The sequence below is a fragment of the Carlito syrichta genome, unplaced genomic scaffold (genome assembly GCF_000164805.1).
Source record: "Carlito syrichta isolate Samal-C Ts95f unplaced genomic scaffold, Tarsius_syrichta-2.0.1 Scaffold303305, whole genome shotgun sequence".
NCBI classification, from domain to species: domain Eukaryota; kingdom Metazoa; phylum Chordata; class Mammalia; order Primates; family Tarsiidae; genus Carlito; species Carlito syrichta.
The window spans coordinates 173,948-199,920 of record NW_007247401.1 but is presented as its reverse complement, the minus strand read 5'-3'; the positions used below and the strand labels follow the sequence as shown (position 1 = coordinate 199,920).

Sequence of the window (25,973 nt, the reverse complement as noted above, 5' to 3'; positions counted from 1 at the left end):
GACATTATAGCCAAATGGTACCAACAATGGATGGGGACAAGACTCCCATCCTTGGTAAATGTGAGGCTATGATGCAGATGCGCTTCCAGACTTCATTTGAGAGGAGGAAAGTTGATCCTAACATCAGCTACACTTAAAGACTGCCTCTATGCCTAGGTAGCTGGAGTTTCCAGATACAAATCTACTTCTCCTCTAAAGTCAGAGTTCAAGATTCCCTAAGAGACCAGTTCAGTAGTCTGGATTTTTCAGAATTTGGCCCAAGTGATCTGAAGTGATGTAGTTATGACTTTGCTGATTCTGCTCATGATATTAATGCTGAGATCATTATAACAAGCACAGCATAAGAAACAATGGAGAATTCTTTATGTAAGGAACACTTACCAAAGTCACCAGATTCCTTCCACATCATCTTTCAGATTACAGAACATGGAATTTTGGAGGAACACTAGAGATCTTCCAAATCAGTTTCTTACTTCATAAGGAATGTACCGTGATAAAGAGCTAAATGCCTTCTCAGGGCAGCCCGTATTAGAAACGTTTTTATTTTGAATAAAGAGCTGCAATTTGCCTTTTTGAAAGTGCCACCCAGTGGTTCTGGCCTGGCCTTGCATCACAATATAAAACAAAAGTATATTCCCTCTTCATGATGGTTTTCTAAGATGTGAGTTCAGCTCTCCTGTCTCTCCTTGGCCATGTCTTCCTCAATCTCTTCAACCATTCCCTGAATTCCTAGTGTTCTCAACTCCTTTCCAACCTGGCCCTGCTCTTCTGAATGTGCTCATCTGTCAGTGTCCCTTTTCCATGTTTCTAACTTCAAAAAAAAAAGTACTCACATAAATGGCTGTAACAATTAAGATTTTAAGTCATATTTTTCTTAATAAGCTAACGTGGTATACTAGGACATACACAATAATTTTTACAACCTGGTTTAGATAATTTAAATTAAGAGTAAAAAATGTCTCTGTCTCTCTCTTTTTTCTATTCTCTGTTGAAACCCAGCCAGCCCGCAGATGGTGCTAACTCTGAGGTGGGATCCTAAGTTTCAGCCTGTCATTTCATTCCAGTGACTGGGCCTTCCAAACCACAATATCAGAGCTTGGAGAAAATTATTTGGGCATTATGAAATCACAGATAAACAAGTAAGGCATGAAAAGTGATCTGTATGTAACCCTATTTCTGTGTGTGTGTGTGTGTGTGTGTGTGTGTGTGTGTGTGTGTGTGTGTGTGTGTCTGCACGCGCGCGCGCGTGTTTATTTTCCCACACCCTTCAAATTGGTATGTTTGTTAAATCCTAGAAGTAGGTTAGAAAATAGAAAATCCTAAACTTCTTTGAAAATGTCTTTTTTTAAAAAGTGTCCCCGATTTTGGTACCAGTCTGAACTTGCAGATAAGGGTTTAATTGAATCAGAAGTCAACCAATATGAGGTTTTGTTCAATGGTTCTCTAATATTAGTTACAAGAACAACACAGACACCCCCCTGTGGTGAGGTGGGAGAAATGTAGTACCCACAGTTAAGGAGTCATGTGAGGGAAAATAAGGGATTCCATTGCCTCAGACTCCGTGTGTGTGAAATTCAGAAGCAGAAAAACTATACTCCAACAGCCTAGGTTCACTGAGATGCAAGCTGTGGCAAAGTGATGCTTTTTCTTGGAAAACACACTCTATCTAATGTTGACATCTACCAAGTGTTGACGACAGGACAGGATCTCCCTCCTCTTCACTGTCGCGGGCGGTGCCCTCACCTGGGTACACAAAGGAACTGTGAAGATGCGTGCATGGCTTCTTCCTCTGAGTCCCTGCTGTTCCAATGCTCCCCCAAAATTTGTGTGTGAACCAGTATAAGACATACATGAGTCAACACAGTATGACTGAACTTCTCGTGTGGAGACAAGATTTTATTTAATGTGTAGTTTATCCTAAATGCAATAAAAAAAAGAGGTGTTCCTCCCCATCCTCACAATTCCCTGGCCTTAACCTCACCGCAGTAACTTCCCCAACATTTTATGGGTTAATAGATATACATTTGCTCTTCTAATTGTCTGTCAGCCATATGAATTATTTATTAAAATTAAATATACTTTTAATTTTAATAATTAATTAATGAAACAATTTTAGATAGTGCTTAATGTAAGGAAAATGTTTTTACTGTCTTACACTGCAACCAAATGTTTAATTAAATTGAAGCCTCTTCTTTGCAAGTGAGAGAACCAGACCCAAGAGACTTCTTATAACCCTGTTAGTACTAACTGTTCCTTTTTCTATCAGATCTCTTAATTGAGCAAGAAAAATACTACAATAATATGTGATGAGCTTGACCACAGCATGGACTTTCTTGTACTGAGCCTCACCACAAAAAAGACAGGCAGATTACACGGGCACAAGTTTAAAGAATTGGTTTTCCTTTTAGAGAAATAAAAATGTTCAACTTACCTGCTTTGTTTTTCTCATTTAGAAGAAAACAGAATAGTAAACTATGCCCAGTATAGTAAATCTCTAACTTGGTTTTCTGTTACAAGACAGTTAAGAACAGAAAGGATGGTGGAAAAGAGAAAGGATAAAGAAGAAACAGGGGTTGGAGAAGAGAATGAGGAAGGGAGAAAAAAGAGAGAGCAATAGGAAAGGGAATGAAAGAGACAGACTAGAAGACACACCCAAAAAAGGAGAAAGGACAAGAGTAGTAGCCAGGAGAGTGAGCAGGGCAAGTATGGGAGGCGTGCAGGGACTTGAGCTAAAGTCAACATTCTCATCATACCCTTCTGTCCCCTGAGCTGTGGGCACCCACAGAGGCTATCTCTGTTCTTAGAAAGTAGGTGAGTTTATGAACTGCACTTCCCAGTTTTCTTAACTGTGACCCTTTGATCTGGAGAAATCCCTCTTTTAGAAGGGTCATCATCAGTCCATGAGGGGCAGGTGAGGAAATCCTGCCCTGGGCTAAGATGGCAGAGGCCCGGGCAAGTTCGCCTGTGAGTCAGAGGGAACTGAGAGGTACACTGGATCTGTTCTGAGGCTGATGCTTCCCCATCACAGGAAGCAATCCTGGGCCCTGGGCCTTTTACAAGTGCTTACCTCCTCAACCATCTGCTTAACTTTCTTCTGCTGGCAGTGTACCATGTCATCGAGGTGTCTGATGCGTTCACGGAGGCTGGCTGATGCCTCCTCCAGCTGCCGATACCTAGAAAAAATAGAAAAGAAAAGCAAATAAGTCCTAAGCCAAGGCAGCAACATCAGCACAAAAGTCACAACTTTCAAGAACATTGCCAAGAACAATAAATGAAACCCCACGATGCACTCTTCTTACTTTGTGTGTATCCTGGGTGATTAACCACAAACCAACCACCCACCTGAGAAGGAGGATCTTTCTTAAGTTCCTGTTTGCAAGTTTTATCCTATTTAAGGATAGTTACTTTCCAGGGATGGAGGAAGTTTTTTTTTGGTCTGCCTTTTTTTTTTTAACCACTTAGAGACAAGAGAAGTTTCCTATTTAGGGGTTAATAAAATATTGCAACATATAGTAAATCACCTTGATTAGGAGAACAGAGAAGGAGTTGTGTATTTATAAATGTGTTTATGAATCAGAGACAAATATCCTAGATAAAATCATTCAAGATTTATTTTTATTTTATTTTTTTCAAGATTTATTTCAGAAAATATCTGAAATTAATGGCAGACCCCTGGAAAGTCTGGAATCATAGTTGCTCTACACATCATTTATTTTGGACAAATGGGGAACAAGTTGAAGATCTCTTCTGCATCAAAATACAGCAGGCCACATCACAAAACATTTCATACATCTGTTTTAAACAGTACAAATTATTCTCCGACTTTGCTTAGTTCAATGGAATCAAAAGGAACTGGCAGATGGACCCTCAGTTCTCTGGCATCACAGGAGTGAGGCACGGGAGGAAGGATATGATGGTCTGTTTCCCACTCCTCATCTCTGCATTAGCACTATGTTAAAGATAGTGACATGTTCGCATTCAAAAGCGGACCCTGAACATTTACCATAATCCAATAAGAAAGGGATTGACAGCAGCCAGAAACTGCTGGAGGTGGGGGGAGAGACACGGCACAAAACATCAATAAGAGCACCTGATCTCAAACCAGGCAAAGTGGGGACCAAAGGAGGCGGAGGCCCAAACTTTACCTATACAATGACCACTTGTATACTTAATCCTGAATTGTATCCCATATCTTTAAAATAAAAAAAATTCAAAAAATAAACTAATAAAGCCTTCTATGATCCCCAAAACTCTGAAGTTGCAAATGAGGAAGCAAAACAGGTATTTTTTCAGCACACCCTATGTGGCAGGCAGCATGCCCAACAGTTTCCTTACAATAATAACTCAATAGGATGGGCGCTGTCATTATCGTCATAACCCTCTCCCCCTTTAAAAAAAGAATTTCCATGTCACAGAGAAGCAAGACCATCAGGGAGGTTAAGTAACTTGCCCAAGACACTCAAATCATCCCAATTTTGTTTTCCTTCTCTAGAGAGCCATGCATGGCCTCTCTGCCTTTTGCTTTCTAGGAAAGATGTTATACCACCACTCCCATGTTTTCCTGCAGAGCTTTATACACTCATAGCCAGAGCACAATGCAAGGTTTTACTAAGCAAAACTTGGATACAAAGAAAGGCATTTAAATATTAGTTTCCAGGGCAAATGGTACTAGTCACAGTTGATGACTTTTCTCAAGGTGCATCCTGTGGAATTCAAGGTGATGGAGGACATTAATAGACTGAACTTTTGCACTTGCAATAGTCTGATGTATTCCACTCCACTAACAACCAGTCATGGGTTGTAAGATGTGACTGGAAGGTTGTAAAGAAATCTGCTCCATATTGGAAGTTCTCAACCCTGTTACACATTTGAGTTCATAACAAGTGATGATCACCTAAATAAAAATGCAAGGGTCAAATAAGCCTACAGAAGCACAGTGTGTCTACCATCTAAACCCATGATAAAACAAAGGACATTACATCTTACCTTTCCTTGTCAAAATCAGCTATCTCCCCAGACATTTCTGTTTCATGCTCTAGGAGCTGGAGCTGAAGTTGATGGCGTTCCTAAGACAAACAAGAACTGATGTTTTCATCAATGGACCCCCGAATTGGACAGAGAATGTCCACCAAGCAATTCCAGCACTAGAAAGTCCATGTCTATATAACACCCCTGGGTTTTACAGAGTCCAAACAAGACTCAAAAGTGCCAAATCTGTTGTTTTGTATTTATAGATGTATTTATGAATCAGACAAATATCCTAGATAAAATCATTCAAGATTTTTTTTTTCAAGATTTATTTTTAAAAAGCATTCCATCAGCCCAGGCTCAGACATTTTGAGAAAATTTATATTTCTAAATAATGATAAATTGATAGCTTGCTAAATTGGTGGCTTGTGATAATGCAAAATTCTTTATTCTGAATCATCAAGAAAAGAGACTCTGGGATTCTGGTAATATTCTGTATACTAACCTGGATGGTGTTTACATAGGTGTGTTCACTTGTAACAAAATGTTATGATAGTCAAAATAATCTCCCACCCCCAAATGTCCACGTCCTAATCCCTAAAACCTGTATGTTATCTTACATGGAAAAGGAACTTTGCAGATGTGATTAAGGATCTTAACACATTCACAACTGGCAAATTTTGCACTTTCCTAATAGAGCAGGTGAAAATTTTTAAAAATCTAAAGCTGGTTGCCGCAAACTTCTGAATTAAGCACAAGTGAAATGGTCTTTTCTAAATTGTCACCTTTTTCACAATACAGCTGAAAGTTGCAGAAATATTCAGTATTTGCCTTAAACACCACTCTGACTAGCATTCCGTCCTTCGTATTTTTATTCAGGTTATAAACAGAATATATATATATATATTATGTCTTTGTATCGCATCATTATATCACTATCTGTCTCACTATCACTAATAAGTTCACTGGATTCACTTTCAACCTCAGAAATCTTGTCAGCATTTATTTCTTCATTTTCCATAATTATGGTAATTTATTTTTAACTTTGAAATATGAAAGTCCTGAAATATCAAAATACAAGTATACAACAGTAATCACAACAAAATAATAACCAACCTGCAATTTTTACCAACTACGTAAATCAATAACAACATTGCACAGTCAATATCAGATAATTATCTCAATTAACTTTCTCTCTCCTTACCTCACTATTCATTTTCAAGCAAAATATAATAACACATACATATGATAACGTTGCAGCATTCAGAAATAGAATTTGCAAAGATGTAAATTCACATCAGCAGCAACCAGGAACAGAATTTGGAATGATGTAAATTCACGTCAGCAATTGTGAATGAGATAAAATCAAGAGATGATCCCGGGTTACCCAGTTAGGTCCTTATCAGGAGGAGGCAGTAGGGTCAGAATCAGAGGGAGAGAGATTGGAAGACGCTCTGCAGCTGGCTCTGAAGCAGGAAGAAGAGGCCATAAGCCCAGGAATACAGAAGTTAGAGAAAGTAGGGAAATGCATTCTCTTCTAAAGCTTCCAAAAGGAATCTGGCCCTATCAACACCTGGATTTTTAGGACTTCTGACCTCTAGAAATGTAAAATTTAACAAATCTGTATTGTGTTAAGCCACTAACTTTGTGGTAATTTGTTACAGTACCAAGAGGAAATACACATACATTAAGTTGTGCACTTTGTACATTTTGCTATATATGTGTAAACTTGGAATTTTCAAAAAAAGTAAGAGTCTCCAGTTATTCCTTTGGACAAAGTAGAAAAATGTGAATAAAACTATGGCGCCCATCATAACTGAAACCGCACTAGAAATACATTACAGATGTCAGTGGAATAAATTCCCTTAAAATGGAAGTTTGTCAAATCCTGCTCACTAACTGAGATTATTATTAACATAATAATATAAAATAATTATTATACTTTTGGGTCTTCTCTAAGAACTAATGTACCTCATCTTTATGTCTACCCAACAAATTCTTACTAGTTATATAGATTCCAAACCTCTTTTCTACCAAATTATTAAAAGCAAATGTTTGAAAATTTAATTCCCACAACTTCTGAAGTGGTAAGCAGTGATAACAGAAAGGTGTAGGCCAAAGGGGTGGGAGAGCATTCCATCATGCCAGGAAGAGCACCTAATCACTGACATATTTAGAATAATAAAAGTAGACAAATGGGGTTTTGTTATTGCTTTGAGGGGTTTTTTTTTGAGTTGGGTTCTCACTCTGATGCCCAGGCTGGAGTGTAGTGGCATGATCATGGCTCACCACAGCTTCAACATTCTGGGTTCTGGAATTCCTACCACCTCAGCCCTCTTAAGTAGCTGGGACTACAGGCACATACCACCATGCTGGCTAATTTTTTAAATTTTTTTTACAGCAACGAGGTCTCACTATGCTGCCTAGGCTTGTCTTGAACTTCTGGACTCAAGTAACCCTCCTGTCTCGGCCTCCCAAAGTGCTGGGATTACAGGCATCAGCCACTGCACCTGGCCTATTGTTGTTTTTAGATTTCTACAGCAAATGCACATTTTTATGGCATGGCCAAGGCAGAATGTTCCCTTTGCCCAATGTGGCATGCCAACGGCTGGAAGTTTATGCTAACCCTGAAATAACAGGGATGGATTTTTCACAGTGAGTGCCCCCCTCCAAAAAAAGGCTGTCATAAAGTAGAACGTGCCCAAACATAAAAACAAATCTTAAGTGGACATGCACAATAATTCCTTATATTTGTATACACTTGTGAAACCATCACTTAGGTTAAGGCATAGATTACTATCTGTTCTCCAGGAGGGTCTCTGGTAGAGAACGCTCCTTAAAAGATTTTTACTAATCAGAAAAAAAGTTGTTTCAAATAAAATACTCAATAAGAGAAACAGTAAACTAAGGTATATAGCAGAGACGCCATTTGAAAGTACACAGTTTGTCTTCAAGCAAAATTCTAAACTAAGCGGGAGCAAAACGCACATACTGCCACAGTTCCTGCCTAGGGACATGCTGTTTACATAGTGTGAGACAGAGATTTGGCCAGATTCCTGCTCTCAAAGATTTATCCCTGAAAAGGAAAGAGCATAAATTGGTCTATCTAATCTCAGTTAAATAAATAAAGCATTGCTTTAGCCTAAATGAAAAGAAAGATTTAGAGAAAGGACAATAAATTTCCAATCACTAAAGAAGCCAACACGCTGGGGGAATATTTTGTGTTTCCAAAATGCTGTGGAGGAGGGCTGGACAAATCACCTCCCTGGCTTTCACCCATTCGCCTTGCATAAGTGCACCATGGAGAAATCAGTGAGGAAAGACTAGAAACTTTCTGAAACCCAAGGATACAAAGAAGATTAGCCATAAAATAGGGTCCACCTAAAAAAAGTTGATTCTGGGAGCAGTTTGTAAAGCTAATAGCAAAATAAAAACCCGTGCCTTGCCGGGCGCAGGAGTTCACGTCTGTAATTTCAGCACTTTGGGAGGCTGAGGTGAGAGGATTGCCTGAGCCCACGGGTTTGAAACCAGCCTGGGCAACATGGTGAGACCTTATCTCTACAATAAATCAAAAAATTAGCTGGGTGTGGTGGCACACCCCTGTAGTTCCACCTACTTGAAAGGCTGAAGTGGATCACCTGAGCCCAACAGGTCGAGGCTGCGGTGGCTGTGAGCAAGCCACTGCACTCTAACCTGGGCAAGAGTGAGACTCTGACTTAAAAAAAAAAAAAATATCAATGCCTCAATGATGGAGCCCTTACTATGTACCAGGAACTATGCTTAGCACCTGGCAGGGATGTCTCTCATTTATTTCTTACAAAAGCCTGCAAAATAAAAAAGTATCATTATCAGCATTTTACAGAAGAGGAAACTGGGTTTGGAAAAATCAAGTAACTGCCTACAACAAGAAAGAGAGGCAAGAGCCAAACCCTAGGTCAGTCTGATCCTAAACACTACATTCCTAACTACTACAGGTAGAGGGTCTCTGTAAGACAGCTTCATGCTCAAACCAATTCTATCATGATGCCTGCTCACCTTGCTTCTTTATGTGCAAGAAAACCCTGCCCCTGAAGACAGCATTTGAGTGAAACAGCATCTTCTGCTGTTGAAGAAGATTATAATGTGGGAGAAAGTTCAACCAAGTTCCAGAAAGTACCCTTGTTGCCCAGTCTTCACTACCACCCCCACCCACCCAACCCAATCAATACTAATGTTAGTCCTAAATGGGCCAATCATCTGCTCTTCAAGAAAAGATGAGATTCTGTTTTTCCATGGGGTAGAAGTGAGATTGTAACTACCTCTTTAGTTTGCCCAAGCCCCTCCCAAATAAAAAGCTAAAACGGAGTCTCCAATGAGCCCTGAAGCCCAAAACACTGAAGTGTTTCCATACTGGAGACACATCAACTTGTCAGGGGACTAACTGTAAAAGGGTTTATGTTGCAGACACCATAAGACCTCTTCTCGGAATCACAGGAAGCCCAGACAGTGACTTTGTTCATGCTGCCCTTCCCTTGCTTCCATAGCAGGGGTCATGGAGTGCTAATAATGACAAGGCCATGTCAGATCACTGCTCTCTGCAAACTCATATGCAGCTTGAGAGCCATTTTCCAGAACCCAGTCATAGATTCCAAGCTCCTGGGCCCTTCCCCAGAAGTCAGCTGTCATCTGCTAAAGGTCACCCTTCCTTTCTCTTCCTTCTTTTTTTTCCCTCACCACTTCCTCCCTTTTCTTTACTTCCTGCCTAATTTTCAGACTCTTTCCTTTCTCTACACAGGCTTCATTACCTCAGCCTTCCTCAGGTTCCCCTTTCCCACCCATCAGCCTATTCCAGAGAAAGGGGGCCTCCCCACTCTCCAAATTCCTGGCATATGGGGGGAGAGCCAACCCTTGAGTCACATGCTCTGGAAACAACAAGGATGTGGTGTTGAAATAACATCTAAATAGGGCTTGACAATTCAATAGGTAAACTAAGTTCATGTCTGGGGTAGCAGCAAAGCAGGGCTGCTGAAATCTTAATTTTTGTAAAGAATTTCACATGTAATTTTTCTAAAGCATCAAAAGAGTTACCATGGGAAAAAATCAGAACTTTGCTGGATTTCCTTATACTTTATTTTATAGCTTTGTCTTTTTAAAATTTTTTAATCGCAAATTGAGGCAAAACAAGGGGTCAGTTTGAGGACTTCTCTTATCTTCAGACAGGCCTGCAAGGGAAAGCAGAGTCGTTTGGGCAAGTGGGCAACAGACCCAGGGCTCTGTCTTACCTTTTCCATGCGCTCAATCAGCCTGTCCAGCTCCCCAATCCTCTGGTCTTTCTCCTCCAGGCTGATCTCCGCTGCTTGCATCTTTTTATTGGCTTCTTCAATCGCTTTCAAAAAACTATTGGTTTCTTCCTGCAAAAAAAACACACTTTCCTAAGTCCAGGCATGGAATACCAAGGCCACTCACTAGGGTCCAAGCAGCTCTGACCTTGCTAAATCATGAAATCTCTTGACTTTGGGACTAAAAGGGTCCCACAGATTGTGAACACATGATTCTGGGTTCCCACCTATGAATAAAGTCGTATCATTTGGCTTTTTAATGAGTCTCATTACTTTTTCTCCTTTTTCCCTGAGTCTTTATGTCCAAAAGGTATAACAGGGGTCTACAAATATTTAAATAACATTGACTAGAAGCTTGGAGTGTCACTGTACTTGCCAACAGTGTAAAGGGAATTAGGGCCAGATCTAGAAGCAAATGCAGAATTCCCAGATCCTTCTCCCACACTGCAATGCACTAACTTGCTCCTAAGAAGAGAGCTCAGTTAATCATTCAGCACATGTATTAAGACTCAAAGGACACGGTTGAGGCAGACGTGGAGTCTCTGCCTTCAAGGAACTCATGCTCTTCTAGAGAAGTCAAGACATGAGATGCACAGCCCAACTCTAACGACAGGTATAAGAGAATTCCACAGCAAAGAACAGGAGAGAGTGGGCTTTACGAGGACAAAGGACACTTCTAGCTGTAAGAATGGGAGAGGCTTCATGCACGGAGGTGGTGGCATTTTCAAAACTTTTAGGGAGCTTAGATAGGATCAAGGACAGGAAAGGAGGGAATTTCCGGCTGAAAGGAGCAAATGGAGCATGGAAGGGCCCAGCTGCAGGCAAGCCCAGGGTCTGCTTAGATGCTGACAAATGGTCAGGTGAGCTGGAGCAAGGTGTGTATTTAGGGACAGAGATGAAAGCTATTCTGAGCAGGGAGAGGGATGAATAAAGACAGGGAGGAAAGAAAAGAGGAGAAGGAACGAGCAAATGAATAATTCCTTGGCCCCTCACTCATGTTTGAGTCCACTAACTCATCTCTAAGAAGAAATCCTACTACTTAAACCTCACCAACAGTAATGAATCAAGAACACCCTGTTATTTTATTTTGGCAGCTACAACACACACACCAGAAGAGCCTCCTTCTCGGCATTGTGCTTCTGCTGTTCTTCCTGCAGCTTCTCTTCGTACTGGCTGTACAGCTTCTTGGTCATCTCTCTCATCACCTCGGCATTGGCTGCTTGGGATGATTCCACCTGCAAAGAGACTCATTTCAGAACTACAGCTTTTGCAGGCTCTAGGGGAGTCAGCAGCTTCTACTCTGTATCCTGCTAGTTCAACAGTAGTGAGTCCATCAACTGGGGTCTGCAGGAGAGAAAAGCAGGACCTAACAGGGAAAGGGACAGAAGAAAGAGGAGTACACAGAGGTACAGAAAAAAAGTGGCACTTGACATGAATTCATGGAGCATCATCAGGACAAAGGTACTCCACATGAGTAAATTTTTCAGAAGGTGGAAACTTACTTCTCTATGCAATCCCATTAAATATACTGGCCAAGTCAATCTCTAGGGAAAACTTCAGTCAAGCTCGAATAAGAAATCTGGACCCATCCTTTCCATGCCTTTGTGCTTTTCTAAATGTTGGGTTTGAAAACATTCCAGCCTAATTTGGAGAACACTAAGCCCGGCACCCTAATGGTTTAGGAGATGAGAAAAAATCAGTGGAACTATGTGTGGGCAGGGATTAGGTTAGTGGCGGCTGGTGTTTCTGATCTGCCCATGCCACATCCTCACATGCAGCTCCTGCCAGTGATTTCATGCTGCTGAAGGTTTGCTTTTGTCCCTTCCTTCCAAGTTATTGCTTATTCTAGAGAGCTGAGTTTGCTGCATACCTGACCTCCATAGGTTGTGTGATGTTTACTTCAAAGATGTGACAAGTCTCTCTTGATGCCCTTTCATGCTCCCTTCTCATCGATGGGCAGGTGTTGGCACCAACATGTCCCCAAATGGGAAATCCTGAGTAGAGGTGATCCTTAGCTTAGAAAACCCCATGTGCCCTGCGCTCCATTTCCACTCACACCCAGACTGTTAGAGAGGGCTCTGAGTCCCTGTAACTTTTTATTTTTAATTGGAGGTAAAATGAGAAAAAAAGTAGGGAAAAACATATGTAGCTCCACTGTCAGGTTGCAGAAAAGCATCAGGCTCTAAACAGGCAACTGTAGGCTGAACTCAGACGCCTGGATCCCAGGGAAGCAGACAGACAGACTGTCAAGCTGCCTGATGATGTCCCCAGATACCTGGTGACATGCCACCTCTGGAACAAAAAGGAATGAACAAGACAGACAGACAGATACAACATATACATTAATAGTGGACACTCAATAAATACTTGTGGACTAAAGGACTGGATAAAGTTCCTAAGCTTAAATAAATAAATAATACTAAAATAAATAACTTCAGACTTTTTCAGTAACAAACCTTTTTTCCACCCCCTCAAACTCTTACTTAGAAACACAATACGTGAAATAGTAAAGAGAAGCGATGTCCTGTTCAAAGTGAAAGTAAAGAGGAGGTGATTTATCCTATTGCTCCCCAGGATGGCTGTGTCAGGCCAGGAGGATTGTGAGGGCAGATCCCCAGGGGTGGCAGTACGGAGACAGGCTGTGCATCACGGCAGGGCTCCTCCTCATCCAGCTCCCCATCCGCCTGAGGAGGCCTGTGGGAAGAGGATTGTACTTCCCCATTTGTTTCCCTCACCAAGTTATTAACAGCTCCATCTTTCACTCCCTCCCATGTTCAATTTTTTGTTTTTTGTTTTGTTTTTGAGCTGGAGTCTCACTCTGCTGCCCAGGCTGGAGTGCAGGTGGCACGCTCACAGCCACTGCAGCCTTGACCAGCTGGGTTCAGGTGATCCTTTCATCTCAGCCTTCCAAGTAACTGGAACCACAGGCACATGATACCACACCTGGCTAATTTTTTTAATCTTTTTATTGTAGGTATCTCACCAAGTGGCCCAGGCTGTCTCAAACCTCTGGGCTCAGACGATCCTCTCTCTTCCACCTCCCAAAGTGCTGGGATTACAGGCATGATCCACCATGCTCGGCTATATATTCAGCTTTAAGCAATAAATGATGTGGATACACTACACATATGACAGCCTAAGGACTGTGCTGAACTTAATTTTAAAACCACAGAATTAAGTGAAAAAGAATTCATTCAGGATAGAATTTGTTAAGTGCCTTCTATGAGCTGGATAGGAAATCCATTCATGTTTTAAATTTGGGAGAATCACTAGCACCTCCAGGGTATTAGAAATCCAGCTAAGGAACACACACAGCCTAGTGGGCAAAAGGGACATTCCCCAGAGCCCTTAGTCATCCACCACATTTCTTTTTGAGAGGGTCCCAGTGAACTGCCTGCCTTTGTTGTCAACAGACAGAAAGGCCTTGGGATCTCAAAGAAAAGCAAAACATCAAAAGGATTGATCCCCAAAGTTTTTGAAGTACCAAACCTGTAGCATCCCAATTGCCTAATTTAATATCCAATGCCACGGTGAAAGTCTAAGTAGCCCTTGAGGCCACTGAGGGCCAAGGAAGGTGTGCCCAAAGGGATGTTTATGGGGCACCCCCAATCTAGACTGACAACTGTAGATACAGCCACCTCTTCAGTGCCTTTAAGCCAAGCTTTATGGGGCTGGCCATATCAGGATGAGACAAATCCAGTGAAGAAGAGAATGGAGAAAAGGAAACTGAAGTTGAGGATGGAAGGAGAGAGGAGAAGGAAAGAACAGAAAGGTTAGTAGTAATCTAGGCTTACACACTCTACCTTCATTTTCAGCAGCTGGTTTTCAACTTGCGCGGCCTCTAACTGCCTCTGCTTCTCCCTCAGCTTGTCCATGGATGCTTCATACGTGCGTTGCAAATTTCTGATTTGATCCTTAATGTTGCTATTTTCCAAAGTCACATCCACGAGGGTTTTCTGTTTAGATGTAAATAAAAACTAAGCCAGATCTAGTGGTGCGAAAAGACATTGCCAGCTCCATGCACTTTATCATTAACCACCAAGGCAGATATCAGGCCACAGCAGCTGCCAGCCCAGAACCCCGCCATAGGAGGGTCTGTGGGCCTCCCACAGGGGTCAAGAGCTCTGTCCCCCTGTAGCATGGTGGGACAATGAGCCTCCCCCATAATATCCCATAGCTGTTGCCAACACCACTTGCCCCTGCCAAGGATGGATGAAAATGGATTAAAATGGAGGCTTTCCAAGGAAAAATTTCATAACACATTATTTCACATGGAAAAGCAAGTTTGAAATCAGTCAGTACAGTACAAATCCATTTTGAAAAATATGTTTAAGTATTTGTTCAAATATGTGGTTATGCATATGGAAAGAAAATATTAGGAGGAAATTCAAATGATAGATTTCACAATGTGAAAGGGTCCATGGATATTTATTTTCTTTTTGTCTTTTCTGTTTCCCAAATTCCCACAAAGAAATCAGAAAACAATATGAGCTTTATAGAATGGAGATATCCCCCTTTTTTCTTAAAAAGGCTGTCACTTCTGTACTCCCAGACTTACTGCCAGGATAGTGACAACATGGCTGAGGTCACTCCCATGTCTGCAAATGCTTCACCTTCCTCCCGCAGGCAAAGAAGCATGGTGATAAAGAAGTACCAAGGCCTAAAGTTTGATAACTTAGACAGGTACCTGACAAGTATCAAACAAGTGTCAGCAAGTGTTGATTATTGCTCCAGGCCACAGCAGAGCAAGAATGCTTAAATTAATAGTGTTGAGCCACTGCCTTTTTAAGCTATGATGTGGCCATGTGCTCTTTGAGCTATGGCCAGGTCATGTTTTCTTAAGCTTTGGCCCCCTACCCTCCCTTGGGGAGGTGAATCTCCTCTTTCTCTCTCTCTCCAATTTACTTTCTAAATGAACTATATTTTCTAAAAAATAAAATAAAATAATTGTGTTGCCATTACAGCTTCAATTGCTTCTTGGTTAACTCTCCTCAGAGAGAAATAGCTTCCAGAGAATTCCTACCACTGGACACTGGATTATAGGCATTTTCTACCATGTCTCCAAATCATCTACAACTTCACATTCGAAGATTTGGAAGCAAATCTTTCTAACACCTTTGTCCTCTTTGTTAGAAGATAAGTCTCTGAAGCTTCCCCAATCCTCAGTCCCTGTTTTGACAATAAGCCTCTCACTCCTAAACCTACTTGAATCAGGAAAAGAATTTCAGAAGGAGATAATTAGATATTAAAGGAATTATTGAAGCCATTTGGGAGCATGGTTTCACAGAACATTTGAGCTTCCAGGGGCTTTAGAAACCACCTAGGCCAGCCACCTCCTCCCCTAGCCCCACTGGCTTTGCATTTTCTACTCTTGTATCTACATAAAAACCTAAAATCTGACCCACGAGACCCGAATTATTCTAATCTGGGCTCTGCCACTAACTAGACACCTTGTTCTTGTAATTTCCCTCTGATGGCCTCAGTTTGTTATCTATAAAACAAAGGGGAGCCGGGCTCGGTGGCTCAGCCTGTAATCCCGCGCCTTTGGGAGGCTGAGGTGAGTGGATTGCCTGAGCCTGCGGGTTCGAGACCCACCTGGGCAGCGAGACCTCATCTCTACAATAAACCAAAAAATTAGCCGCGTGGTAGCACGCGCCTGTAATTCCGGCTACTTGGAAGGCTGAGGCGGAAGGATCGCCAGAGCCCAGCAGGTCGAGGCTGCAGTGGCCGGGAGCGGCCACTGCACTCCAGTCTGGGCGCCCCAGTGAGACTCCAACTCAAAAACAAAAAAAAACAAAGGGGTTGGAGATCCTCTCAATAGTTCTGATGTTCTATGCAATCAAACCAAGGGTCTGGTCTCCCTGCCAATAATAACGAAAGTGGGCAAAACAGGCCAGTGGAGGATGCTGGGGTCTTGCATAAATAAGAAGCCAATTACCTACAGACTTAGTTGAGTTTCCTGCTGTGAGACAGTATCTTTCTTCTCACTCTCTCAGTCTCGCTGTCTCACAACACACAAATACACTCTCTCTCTCTCTCTCTCTCTCTCTCTCTCTATTTTTTTTTGAAACAATGATTTCATCTTTTACTTATAAGGGTCCTCGGGCTTCCCAGGACTAAAAGACTATATGATAACTAGGAATCTGTCAGGGTACCTGGGTTAGAGTTGGTCCTGTTCTAACTGAGGTAAACGCCTGGAGCGTCAGCCTGATGACAAATCAGAATAATTACCAGAAAATGATTGCAAATATTTTTATCTGGGAAGAAAAACCAGAGACATCGTACAAATACCAACTAGGTCTGAACTCAGGTGAGGAGAAGCCCTTCCTGGTGGGCTGGGAGTGAGATGGCATCTAAGAGGGAAGGAAGAGGAGCAAACCAAGACAGAATGGGGATTGACCTGAGGCCAGGGGAAAACTGGCAACACTAAAGACAGCCAGGAAAAGGGTGGGATTCAGAGTCTCCACCAGAAATGTGCATCCCAGATAAAACCAAACACAAGGCCCACCCAGACCCACTCCTGGACAGTGGCCTAGCTTTGTTGCTATCACTGCATCCATACCAGCTGTTATTAGAAAATGCTAGGCCAAGTGGAAGTTGAGAATCCCAACATGAAAATTTGTTTGTTTATCTAATAAATTATATAGGACCAGAAAGGACTTGAAAGAGTTTGTGGAACTTTTAAGAGGAGGGTGAAAAAAATAAGAGCCAAATAAAGTTGGAGGAGGGGCAGAAACTATTGTTCATGTATTGCTTCATACACAAAGCCAAGGGAAGCTAAATACCATGCTTTGTTTTGAATACTTTCAAGTTAATTTGCATGCTAGGTAGGGAACTTGGTTGGAAGAGTAAGAATGGGAAACATTTGAACGGTTAGCTCCTAGCAAATCATATTAATCAAGAGAACAATACCTTGAAATGGGTTGACAACACACATTTTCATAAATGTAGGATAATGGGTCTTTCTATTTTCCTGTCTGATACCACAACACATTCTTTAGAATATACATGATTCTTTCTGATGCAAAATAATTTCTAAATTAAAAAAAAAAGTGCTTACAAGCTTCTGGAAATTGGATGCCATGAAAAAGTACAGATGTCTTTGGTTAAGTCCATCTTTTCTATGATTGAATAGAACTTCTGTGATACTGGGGCTAGAGGGAGAAGGGAGCTGATGTGTTGAGCTAGCCCTATCGACTATCTGGTGGAGCAAGTGATGTCTCTAACACTGAACTCAGGATCAAAACCCCCATATCAATGATGGCAAAAACACAGCCTTAGCATCTCGGCTTGGAAACGCTTCCTTCAACTTCTTGCACCATCTTCTGGGCACAGTCTTTACAGCAGCTCTGCTTAAAGGATTCTGAATAATGAGCTGAGGATATTCTGCGACTTACACAGGATCCACTCTTGGTTAAGCTTGGTTGCCCTGTACCAGAAGGGACCCCAACTAACAGTGAGCAGATGAGTACCTGCAGGCCAATGGAGTCTGACGCCAAAGCTGAGTTCATGGCATTAAAACTATCCAGGGCAGATGACTGGGTCTGGATGTGATTCTCCAGATAGTCCTTCTGAGCATGGGAAACCTGAACAGATCAAGAAGATAGTTACACAAAATCAATCTATACACACAACAACCTTTAGTTAAGCTGGAACTTTCATCTGATAGTAGCGACATCCACTTCAACGATATCTAATGTAAAGCTTTCAATTAAAGTCAACATCTGCATGAGCCAGTCAGTAGAACGGCAAGGATATTCTTCCTTTGGATGGTGTTTACACATTCGCCCACAGAGCTTCACTTAGCCCTCACAACAACACTATGCAAGAGTCAGAACATTGCCCCTTATGGGGAAGAAACAGAATCAGAAAGCTTAAATGATTTACTCGTAGTCGAAGGCTCAGAGTGGCACAGATAAACTCAGTTGGAATAACTTGTCCACCATCTTGCTCTTTCTACTCACCACAGAAAGAATATACTTTGGGCTCACCCAGTTCTCAAGAGTTATTTTCTCAAGGGTTGCTGCTGTCTTTGTTGGGTGCGAGTATTTAACGTGTTTGGAGAAGGTTCATCAGAAGGTCTAACTCAAGTTAAGGCTTGAATTAGACCTTAACAAGAGGCCATATACAGGTAGAACTAGGAGTAAGGGTACTAAGGAAGGCTCAGGGGTGAACCTCCATGGGCCGGTGGGAGCTGTGGGAAGTAGTCCAGCACGGCAGAGCAGAAGGTGCACTTTAGAGTGGGACAGAGAATCAAAATAGCAGGCCAGGACTAGGAATATGTGGCATGCTCTTACTCAGGGATGTGTTTACATAGCAGTGATTTAGCAATCTTAATCTGGCTGCAGCATGTGGGATGACCTGAAGAAGAGATTTGTAGGCAGAGAGACAGGGTTCCTGGGACACTTCTAGCATGAGAAAATGAGGGTGTGCAGGAGATGGTAATGGAAAGCAAGGGGCAGAGCCTTGTTTATGCATCTATTGCAAATCCAACCCTTGGCTTTAATGACAGTCATTAGTGTCTGTCAGTGGATGGCAGAGTGAATTTCCATAAGTAGGTGAGAATTTCACAAATCTCCTTCTGCATGCCAGTGGAAATGGGATAGGTGGATAAGTTTATATACCCCTACACTTATAATCAAGGCAGTAGGTCTTATGCAGGTAATCACCCGGCCCAGTTATAAACTGAACTTTAATGTGTAACTGCTGTCACTGCCCTTCTTTCCTGCAGATATTAACTCTTACAGAAGATATGTCATATAGACAGGGATTTTTATCTTTGGGATTATTAATAACAAATTTTTTAAAACATCCATGAGAACTTGGTTAAATTAGAGGCACACTATTTTTTTTAAAATTTTGAGTAGATAATACATTCACATGGTGCAAACATGTAAAAATATAAAAGGTACACACTGAAATAAATCTCCCTTTCACTTCTATCCCATCTGCTCAGTTACCACCCTGCCCATGGAAACCACTGTTAATCACTTTCTGGATTATCCTTTTAATGACTTCTTGTGTACATACAAAACAAGCCTTAAATGTTTATTTTCTCCTCCTGTTCTAAACAAATGGTAGCAAACTAGACATATTTTCCTCCATCTTGCTTTTTTCATCCTCTACTCTATATCTTTAAAATCTTCCCACATCTCTTTCTAAAGGGCTCATTTGCCATTTTTTCTTTTATAACTGTGTGTATTCTATAGCAGAGATATAACAGCATTTATTTTATTTTCCCCTCCTTGACAAACATTTAGGTTTCTAAACTTTTTACTATTACAAACAATGCTGCAATAAATAAGTTCATCTGTATGTCATTTCTCATATGTGAGAGTCTATCTATAGAATAAATTCTTAGCAATAGAACTGCTGGGTCAAAGGATCTAGGCATCTGTAATTTTGACAGATGCCAAACTGCCCTCCCTAAAAGTAATAACAAAATTGCATTCCCATCAGCAACTTGCCAGTTTGCCCACAGCTTTGTCAACAATGTCTTGCCCCATTCTTGTACTTTGGCCAGACTAATAGATGAAAATTACACCTCAGGATGGTTTTGATCGCATTTCTTTTAGAGTGAGGTAGAATATCTTTTCACAAATTTAAAAGCTCTTCATCTTTACTATAAACTACCTGTTACAAATCTTTCACCCATTTTTATGAGTTGAGGCCTTTTAATTCTTCACTCAGGGGAATTCTTTAAATATTCAGAAAATTAGCCTCTTATCTATGACACAGAGGACAAATAATTTTTCCCAGTCTGTCATTTGAGTTTGACTTTAGTATTTTTACCAGCTGAAGTTTTTCATTTTAATATAGTCAAAGTTATCAGTCTTTTCTTTTGTGGTTTTGGGATTTTTACGTAGTAATAAGAAAAGGCCTCTCTCATTCAAAGGGCATAAACGAATTCACACATATTTTCTTCTGGCACTTTTAAGTTTCATTTTTAGCATTTCACTCTTTGAACCACTTGGAATTTATCCAAGTATAAGACTGTCCCAACAGAACTGAAGTTGTCCCAACAGCATATGTCATCTAGTTCATTTTCCTGCCTTTATTTGAGATACTACATTTGTCATATATTGGAGTATATTTCTGGATCTTTTTTCTCATGACATCTGCCTACTTATCTGCCAATACTACACTGTTTTAATCTCTGAGGCTTTTTCAGTTTCTTTTTAACTTTTGATAGGTTTTACCCTTTCATTGTTCTTTTTTCCCCCAGAATGTTTCCAACTCTTTTTATTTCACCTCTTTTTATAATCACCTAGTCCGGCTATTAAAAAAAAAAAACAACAAAAAAAAAACAAGAAAAACAAAATAAAACTAAAACATGCTGGTATTTTTATTGGGTCATATTAAGTTTGTATGTTAACTTGGATCATAATGACATATTTTGATGATGAATATTCCTTTCTAAGCACATGGTATGACTTTACATTTGTTAAAGTTGACTCCTAGATATTTCACGCTTTTTGTTCCTGTTGCTTCTAACATCTTTTTTTGTATACTCAAACCTCTTTGTACATACTAATTTTATACCATGCTATCTTTTACTGTTTATAGTATTTTTTAAATCAATTGACTTCGCCTTTCCAGGTATAATCATAAAGTTTGTAAACAACAATAGTTTTACATCTACCTGTCCCTTTTACAAACCTTAGTATGTATTTCCCTTGTTTGATTTCATTGGCTAGTAAATTTTTAAATAATAATGGTGATAGCTGGCTTCCTTGTCTTGTTCCTGACTTTGGTTGGAGTGCTTTGAATTTAAAGAAAATTATTCTTGCCACAAAAGTTTTCCTTTAAATAATAAACTTCATTCTGTGAATAAAATTCCCTTAGTCCATTTAAAATGTTATTCCATTCATAAAGAACATCATATACTCAAATATCTTCTGGCACTAGCCACTAAGAGTTCTAAGCTCTACCATGCCTCCATATTTCCAAGTCACTGAGATAATGACTTACTGACAGCTCCTTGGTGAGCTCTCGAATCTTCTGTCTCATCTCACCATAGTCTCCATACATTTGCTTCCTCACTTTTTCCAAAGTGGCTCTCACCTGCAGCCCACAAAGATGCTAGTTAGAGAACAAGCTACAACATTTTCATGAAACACTTTCAAAACTTTTAAGAAATCCTAAAGAGAGAAGGGCCCCACCAAAAAAAAAAAAAAATCTTAAGAACAGGATATTTAGGAAATTAAGGGAGAAGATAACGTCTGACACCTAGTGAGACCAAGAAAATTATCTAAATAATTTAATATATACATATTATGATTACACAGAACTATAATTATTAATATATATATTAATTATCCAAATAATAAACTCTGAAAAAAAAATGATTTGTTGAGATTCACCTATCGCCCTCAAACCACATTTGGGCAAGATGTGTCCCTTTCCTCATCACAAAGTTTTATGAGCAAAAGCTTGGTGAAAAGAACCAAGATACCAAAAAGCAACCTCAAATTTTCCCTATCTCTACTCTGCCAAAGAGCAATTAAATACCTGGAATGGAAAGTAGGAAAATATGAGCCCCAGAGAGCCCACACATTTGAAAGTCAGTTCCTCAATATCACCAATAATGCACAAGGCACCAAATATAGCAAACATTAAGTGATCCTCAAAACACTTGTCTACACAAACACTGTTCAAGTTTATCTATGGAACCACTGTCAGACATAACTGGGCACTAAAATTTTTTTCAGGGCGGGCGCAATGGCTCAAGCCTGTAATCCCAGCACTTTGGGAGCCTGAGGTGAGAGGATTGCCTGAGCCCACGGGTTCAAGAACAGCCTGGGCAACTTGGCAAGAGCTATCTCTACAATAAATCAAAAAAGTAGCCTGCCATGGTAGCATGCACTTGCAGTTCTGACTACTTGGAAGGCTGAGGTGGAAGGATCGCCGAAGCTCAGCAGGTCGACACTGGGGTGTCTATGAGCATGCCACTGTATTCCAGCCTGGGTGACAGAGTGAGACGACAACTCAAAAAAATAAAAATAAAAATAATTTTTTTCCATGAAACGAAAAACCTTACAAACAGTCCCTGTCCCCTCCCTTCTTCTGGTGCCCTAGTAGGATAGACAAAGTGCTCAGAAATCCTCAAATAGGACAGGAAGTCTCAAGAGTTTTCTCCAGGTACACTCCAAAATTTCTATTCTAGGAAGGGCTTAAAGGCAGCAGTTTGGTTAGAATGTGAGCATTTAGGGGACAGCATTGGAAGACAACGTTGAAGGTGCATTTGCATGCAAGTACATTATTTTAAATTAGACTGCATGTTTATTAGAGGTGCCTGGATAATGGTGGAGATGTGGGAGGCAGAGAGGAGTCAACCACAAGTCTTCCTCAGATGAATTCTAATAATAGAGTCTACTTTCTTACCATTAACTACACACATTTTAGAAAAATGAGGTCAAAAGTACAACTTTTTATTCTAGGCAGACAGAATGGCTTTCATCTGTGACCCTGAGTTGTCTCTTGTGCTGAGTGGTGAATGAGTAAAATCTTGATCTGGGTGTGGCTCCCACTGGCAAACACGTAGAAAGCCAGCAGGGCCAGAGAGGTACTCACAAGGGAATGAGGGCAGACAAAGTTGTAAACACACTTAGGGATGACCAGCCCAGGGATGCACAGGAAGCCAGCTATAGAAGGGGGCACCTGGAAATAAGTTTGAAGTTGCAGCTCACAGTGGGGGTGGGTAATTCCAGGTCAGAGCTACGTCCGTGACAGCATGGATCAGCATGAACTGCTTGTCTGTCTTGGACAATGTGGGACTCTGGATTCTACTTAAAAGGTTGACCTCTAAGGCAATGTCATGTCATTAGGAGCATTTAAATAAGGAAGTTCCAAGAATTTCCTCGAGAAAAATACAGGAAACTTAGAATGTTCAAGCTATTCTTAACAGGAAAATCAGAAATGGAACACCATTGGCCCTTGAACAACATGTGCTTGAACTACAAACATCCACTTATACAGGATTTTCTTCAAGCAAATTCGGATTGAAAATGTGTAACCCGCATAGAGTAAGGGCAGACTTTTTGTATCTGTGGTTCCACAGGGCTGACTATTGGATTTATGCATGTGCGGATTTGGGTAAACACAGGTGGTCCTGGAACCAAGCCCTCAGGTATACTCAGGTATGACTGTACTCGGATGGTTGAAAATTATCTTTGGGAGGTATCTGGGGATTTGAGTCTGTTGGTTGCCACACATATTTTGTATGTGTGTATGTATGCAGATGTGTATGTGTGTAGCTCTTCTGGCTTCTCCTCAATTTTTCTACCAAGCATTTACTATTTTTAAAATTTGATAAGAAACATTCCTTTTAAAAACTCATACAAAAGCCAAGAATATAGGGCTTTGCATCTTATTTAAAAATTCACCAAATAAAATGGGCTCGAAGAGCTGGAGGTTCTGATCTTAGGGGTCAGAGTCCAGCCCCCGCAATCTATACATGAGAAAACTGCAGCCAACCCAGGGCAAAAGTGACATGCTAGGCCAAACACAGAGCTGGGCATTGAAACAAGGTCTGCGAGCTCACAGGCCTGGGTGACTCCCCTGCTCCACACAGCCAATGCTTCTGACAAGAACTTTCCAAGTCACAATTCTATGTTTTGGGCCCATTGGTGTCAGAGCAGCCCATTTCCTCTTTCATATATTCAGTTTGGTTTAGGCAACTGGGCTATCAATCAATCTTGGGGGCTGACAGGTGAGACAAAAAGAAAAAGAAAGAGAGGAGAGGGGAGGGGAGGGGAGAACACTCCAAAATGTTAACAACTGTTCTGGTTAAATGCTGAGATTATGAGTAGTTTTGTTTTCTTCTTCATACATTTTGCATTTCCTAAATTTTCTCAAAACAAGATGTAATTTAACAAAATGAGAAATACAATACTGAATACAAAGAAATGGCACTGATTGGACTGGTTGGCCAGAATCTATTGTGGCTGACTTCCTAGCATTCATATTAACCCCAACTGAACGGTCTGAATCAGCTACAGTCTTCCTGTTCCCCTTGCTGGGGATGGGTTTGAGACTAGGCAAGTGACCCAGTTCTGGTCAACAAGACAGAAGGGGAAGTCTAATGGATATAGAAGGCAGGCCTCTAGAAAATATTCATGGATGGGTGGCCTCTTTTCTTTCTCCAGACACTCTCATATTTTCAGATGACAACATGAGCTCGAGGCTGCAGGAGGAAGGAGCCAATGGAAACACAGAGAACTCAGAGAACTAGAACTACATTCTGGATGGGACCTCTAGACTTATCCCCACTGGAAATAAATTTCCTTTTGGATTGGCTTTCCTGTTACTTGCAACCAAAAACATCCAAATGTATACAATTGTCCAAACTTAAACATTAGGAGTGTCCAATGTGATAAATAAAAACCACTTGAGGTGCAGCCTCCATACCCTGCAGGGCACAAGGAAGCAACTGGTCTCCTGAGTATAACTACTTAGTAATATCTGTCCCACAGAGGTTCGCTTTTTCCTTCCTTGCAGAATTACATCTGTACTTTTTTTTTTTGAGTTGGAATCTCACTCTGTCACCCAGACAGGAGTGCAGTGGCCACTCCCGGCCACCGCAGCCTCGACCTGCTGGGCTCCGGCAATCCTTCCACCTTAGCCTTCCAAGTAGCTGGAACTACAGGCGCACACTACCATGCCTGGCTAATTTTTTTATTTATTGTAGAGATGAGGTCTTGCCAAGTTGCCCAGGCGGGTCTTGAACCCGCGGGCTTATATCTGTACTTTTAATAACGCCATGAAGATACAGAGAAACATTTCCATCAAAAGTGACAACACTAAAAATTCTTTCAAAACTCATGACATTCATATCAGTAATTCCAATTCCATCCTTTTACATGCTACGAAAAGAATATAGACCAGAGGAAAAAGGCCAACTTAAACAGCTCACATCTTTGATGTAGTTCATCTCTTCTTTCAGCTGATTGGTGGACCATCCATACACCACCATTTCTTTCTGCTGATTTTGATCTGATCTTCGCACCACACCATAAACAACACCCTGGGGAAGTTTCCTGGTGGGTTCTCCATTGCTTTGGTCAGGATGCTAAAAGAAAGTAGGAAAAGAGAAAAAAAAAAATAATGACTCTTTAGGCTTTGTGAAAACAGCTGTAATAATGAACCTACTATGTGTGATTATGCGGGTTATACCCAGCACCAGTACCTGGCAGTGGGGATGGCAAATCCAGCCTGGTTTCTGCTCACCAAGTTGCATTTGGCACAGGCTGGGGCTGCATTGACCCAGGTCTTCTACTAATTTCTATAAGGTCCTGCCCATTGACCTACTAGTACATCTGCATGGTCCCATTTTCCAGAGGGGGATGCTCTTTGATAACTCCCACAAATATGCCTGATGGACTTGTGTTGTCCCTGGTAACAAGAACAAGTGTTTGAAACCTCATGTTCTCAATAATGTCTTTCCCCGTAGACTAGCTCCTCATCACTGGAGGTTGACATGGCCTAAAATGCATGAGGTTAAGGTTGGCAGTCACCTGACTTTGGAAGGTAGGGCTGATTCTGGGGCCAAGTTCTGAGAAAAGAAGGTGGTGTTAGTATACAACCTGTTGTAACCACTCATGAAATAGTTCTGAAAAGCCAGATAGAGGGGGAGTAACTCCAGCCCAAAAGAATCCTCCCACTCCTGCTGGCTGATCCTTAATTCCT

The 25,973-nt window shown here is 41.1% G+C and overlaps 1 protein-coding gene across 2 annotated transcripts in view; it reads right to left on the bottom strand.

The window, feature by feature from the left end:
* Positions 1–25,973, bottom strand: part of MYZAP (myocardial zonula adherens protein) — a 96,680-nt gene that overhangs the window by 45,952 nt on the left and 24,755 nt on the right. For both annotated transcript variants that reach the window (XM_008058342.2, XM_008058343.2), the window contains exons 3-10: positions 25,201–25,356; positions 21,258–21,350; positions 17,759–17,872; positions 14,090–14,242; positions 11,396–11,521; positions 10,230–10,358; positions 4,987–5,066; positions 3,068–3,173 (exon numbers count right to left, since the gene is read on the bottom strand). In XM_008058342.2, coding sequence (XP_008056533.1) covers positions 3,068–3,173; positions 4,987–5,066; positions 10,230–10,358; positions 11,396–11,521; positions 14,090–14,242; positions 17,759–17,872; positions 21,258–21,350; positions 25,201–25,356 — 957 coding nt within the window. The remainder of the gene's footprint in view (positions 1–3,067; positions 3,174–4,986; positions 5,067–10,229; positions 10,359–11,395; positions 11,522–14,089; positions 14,243–17,758; positions 17,873–21,257; positions 21,351–25,200; positions 25,357–25,973) is intronic.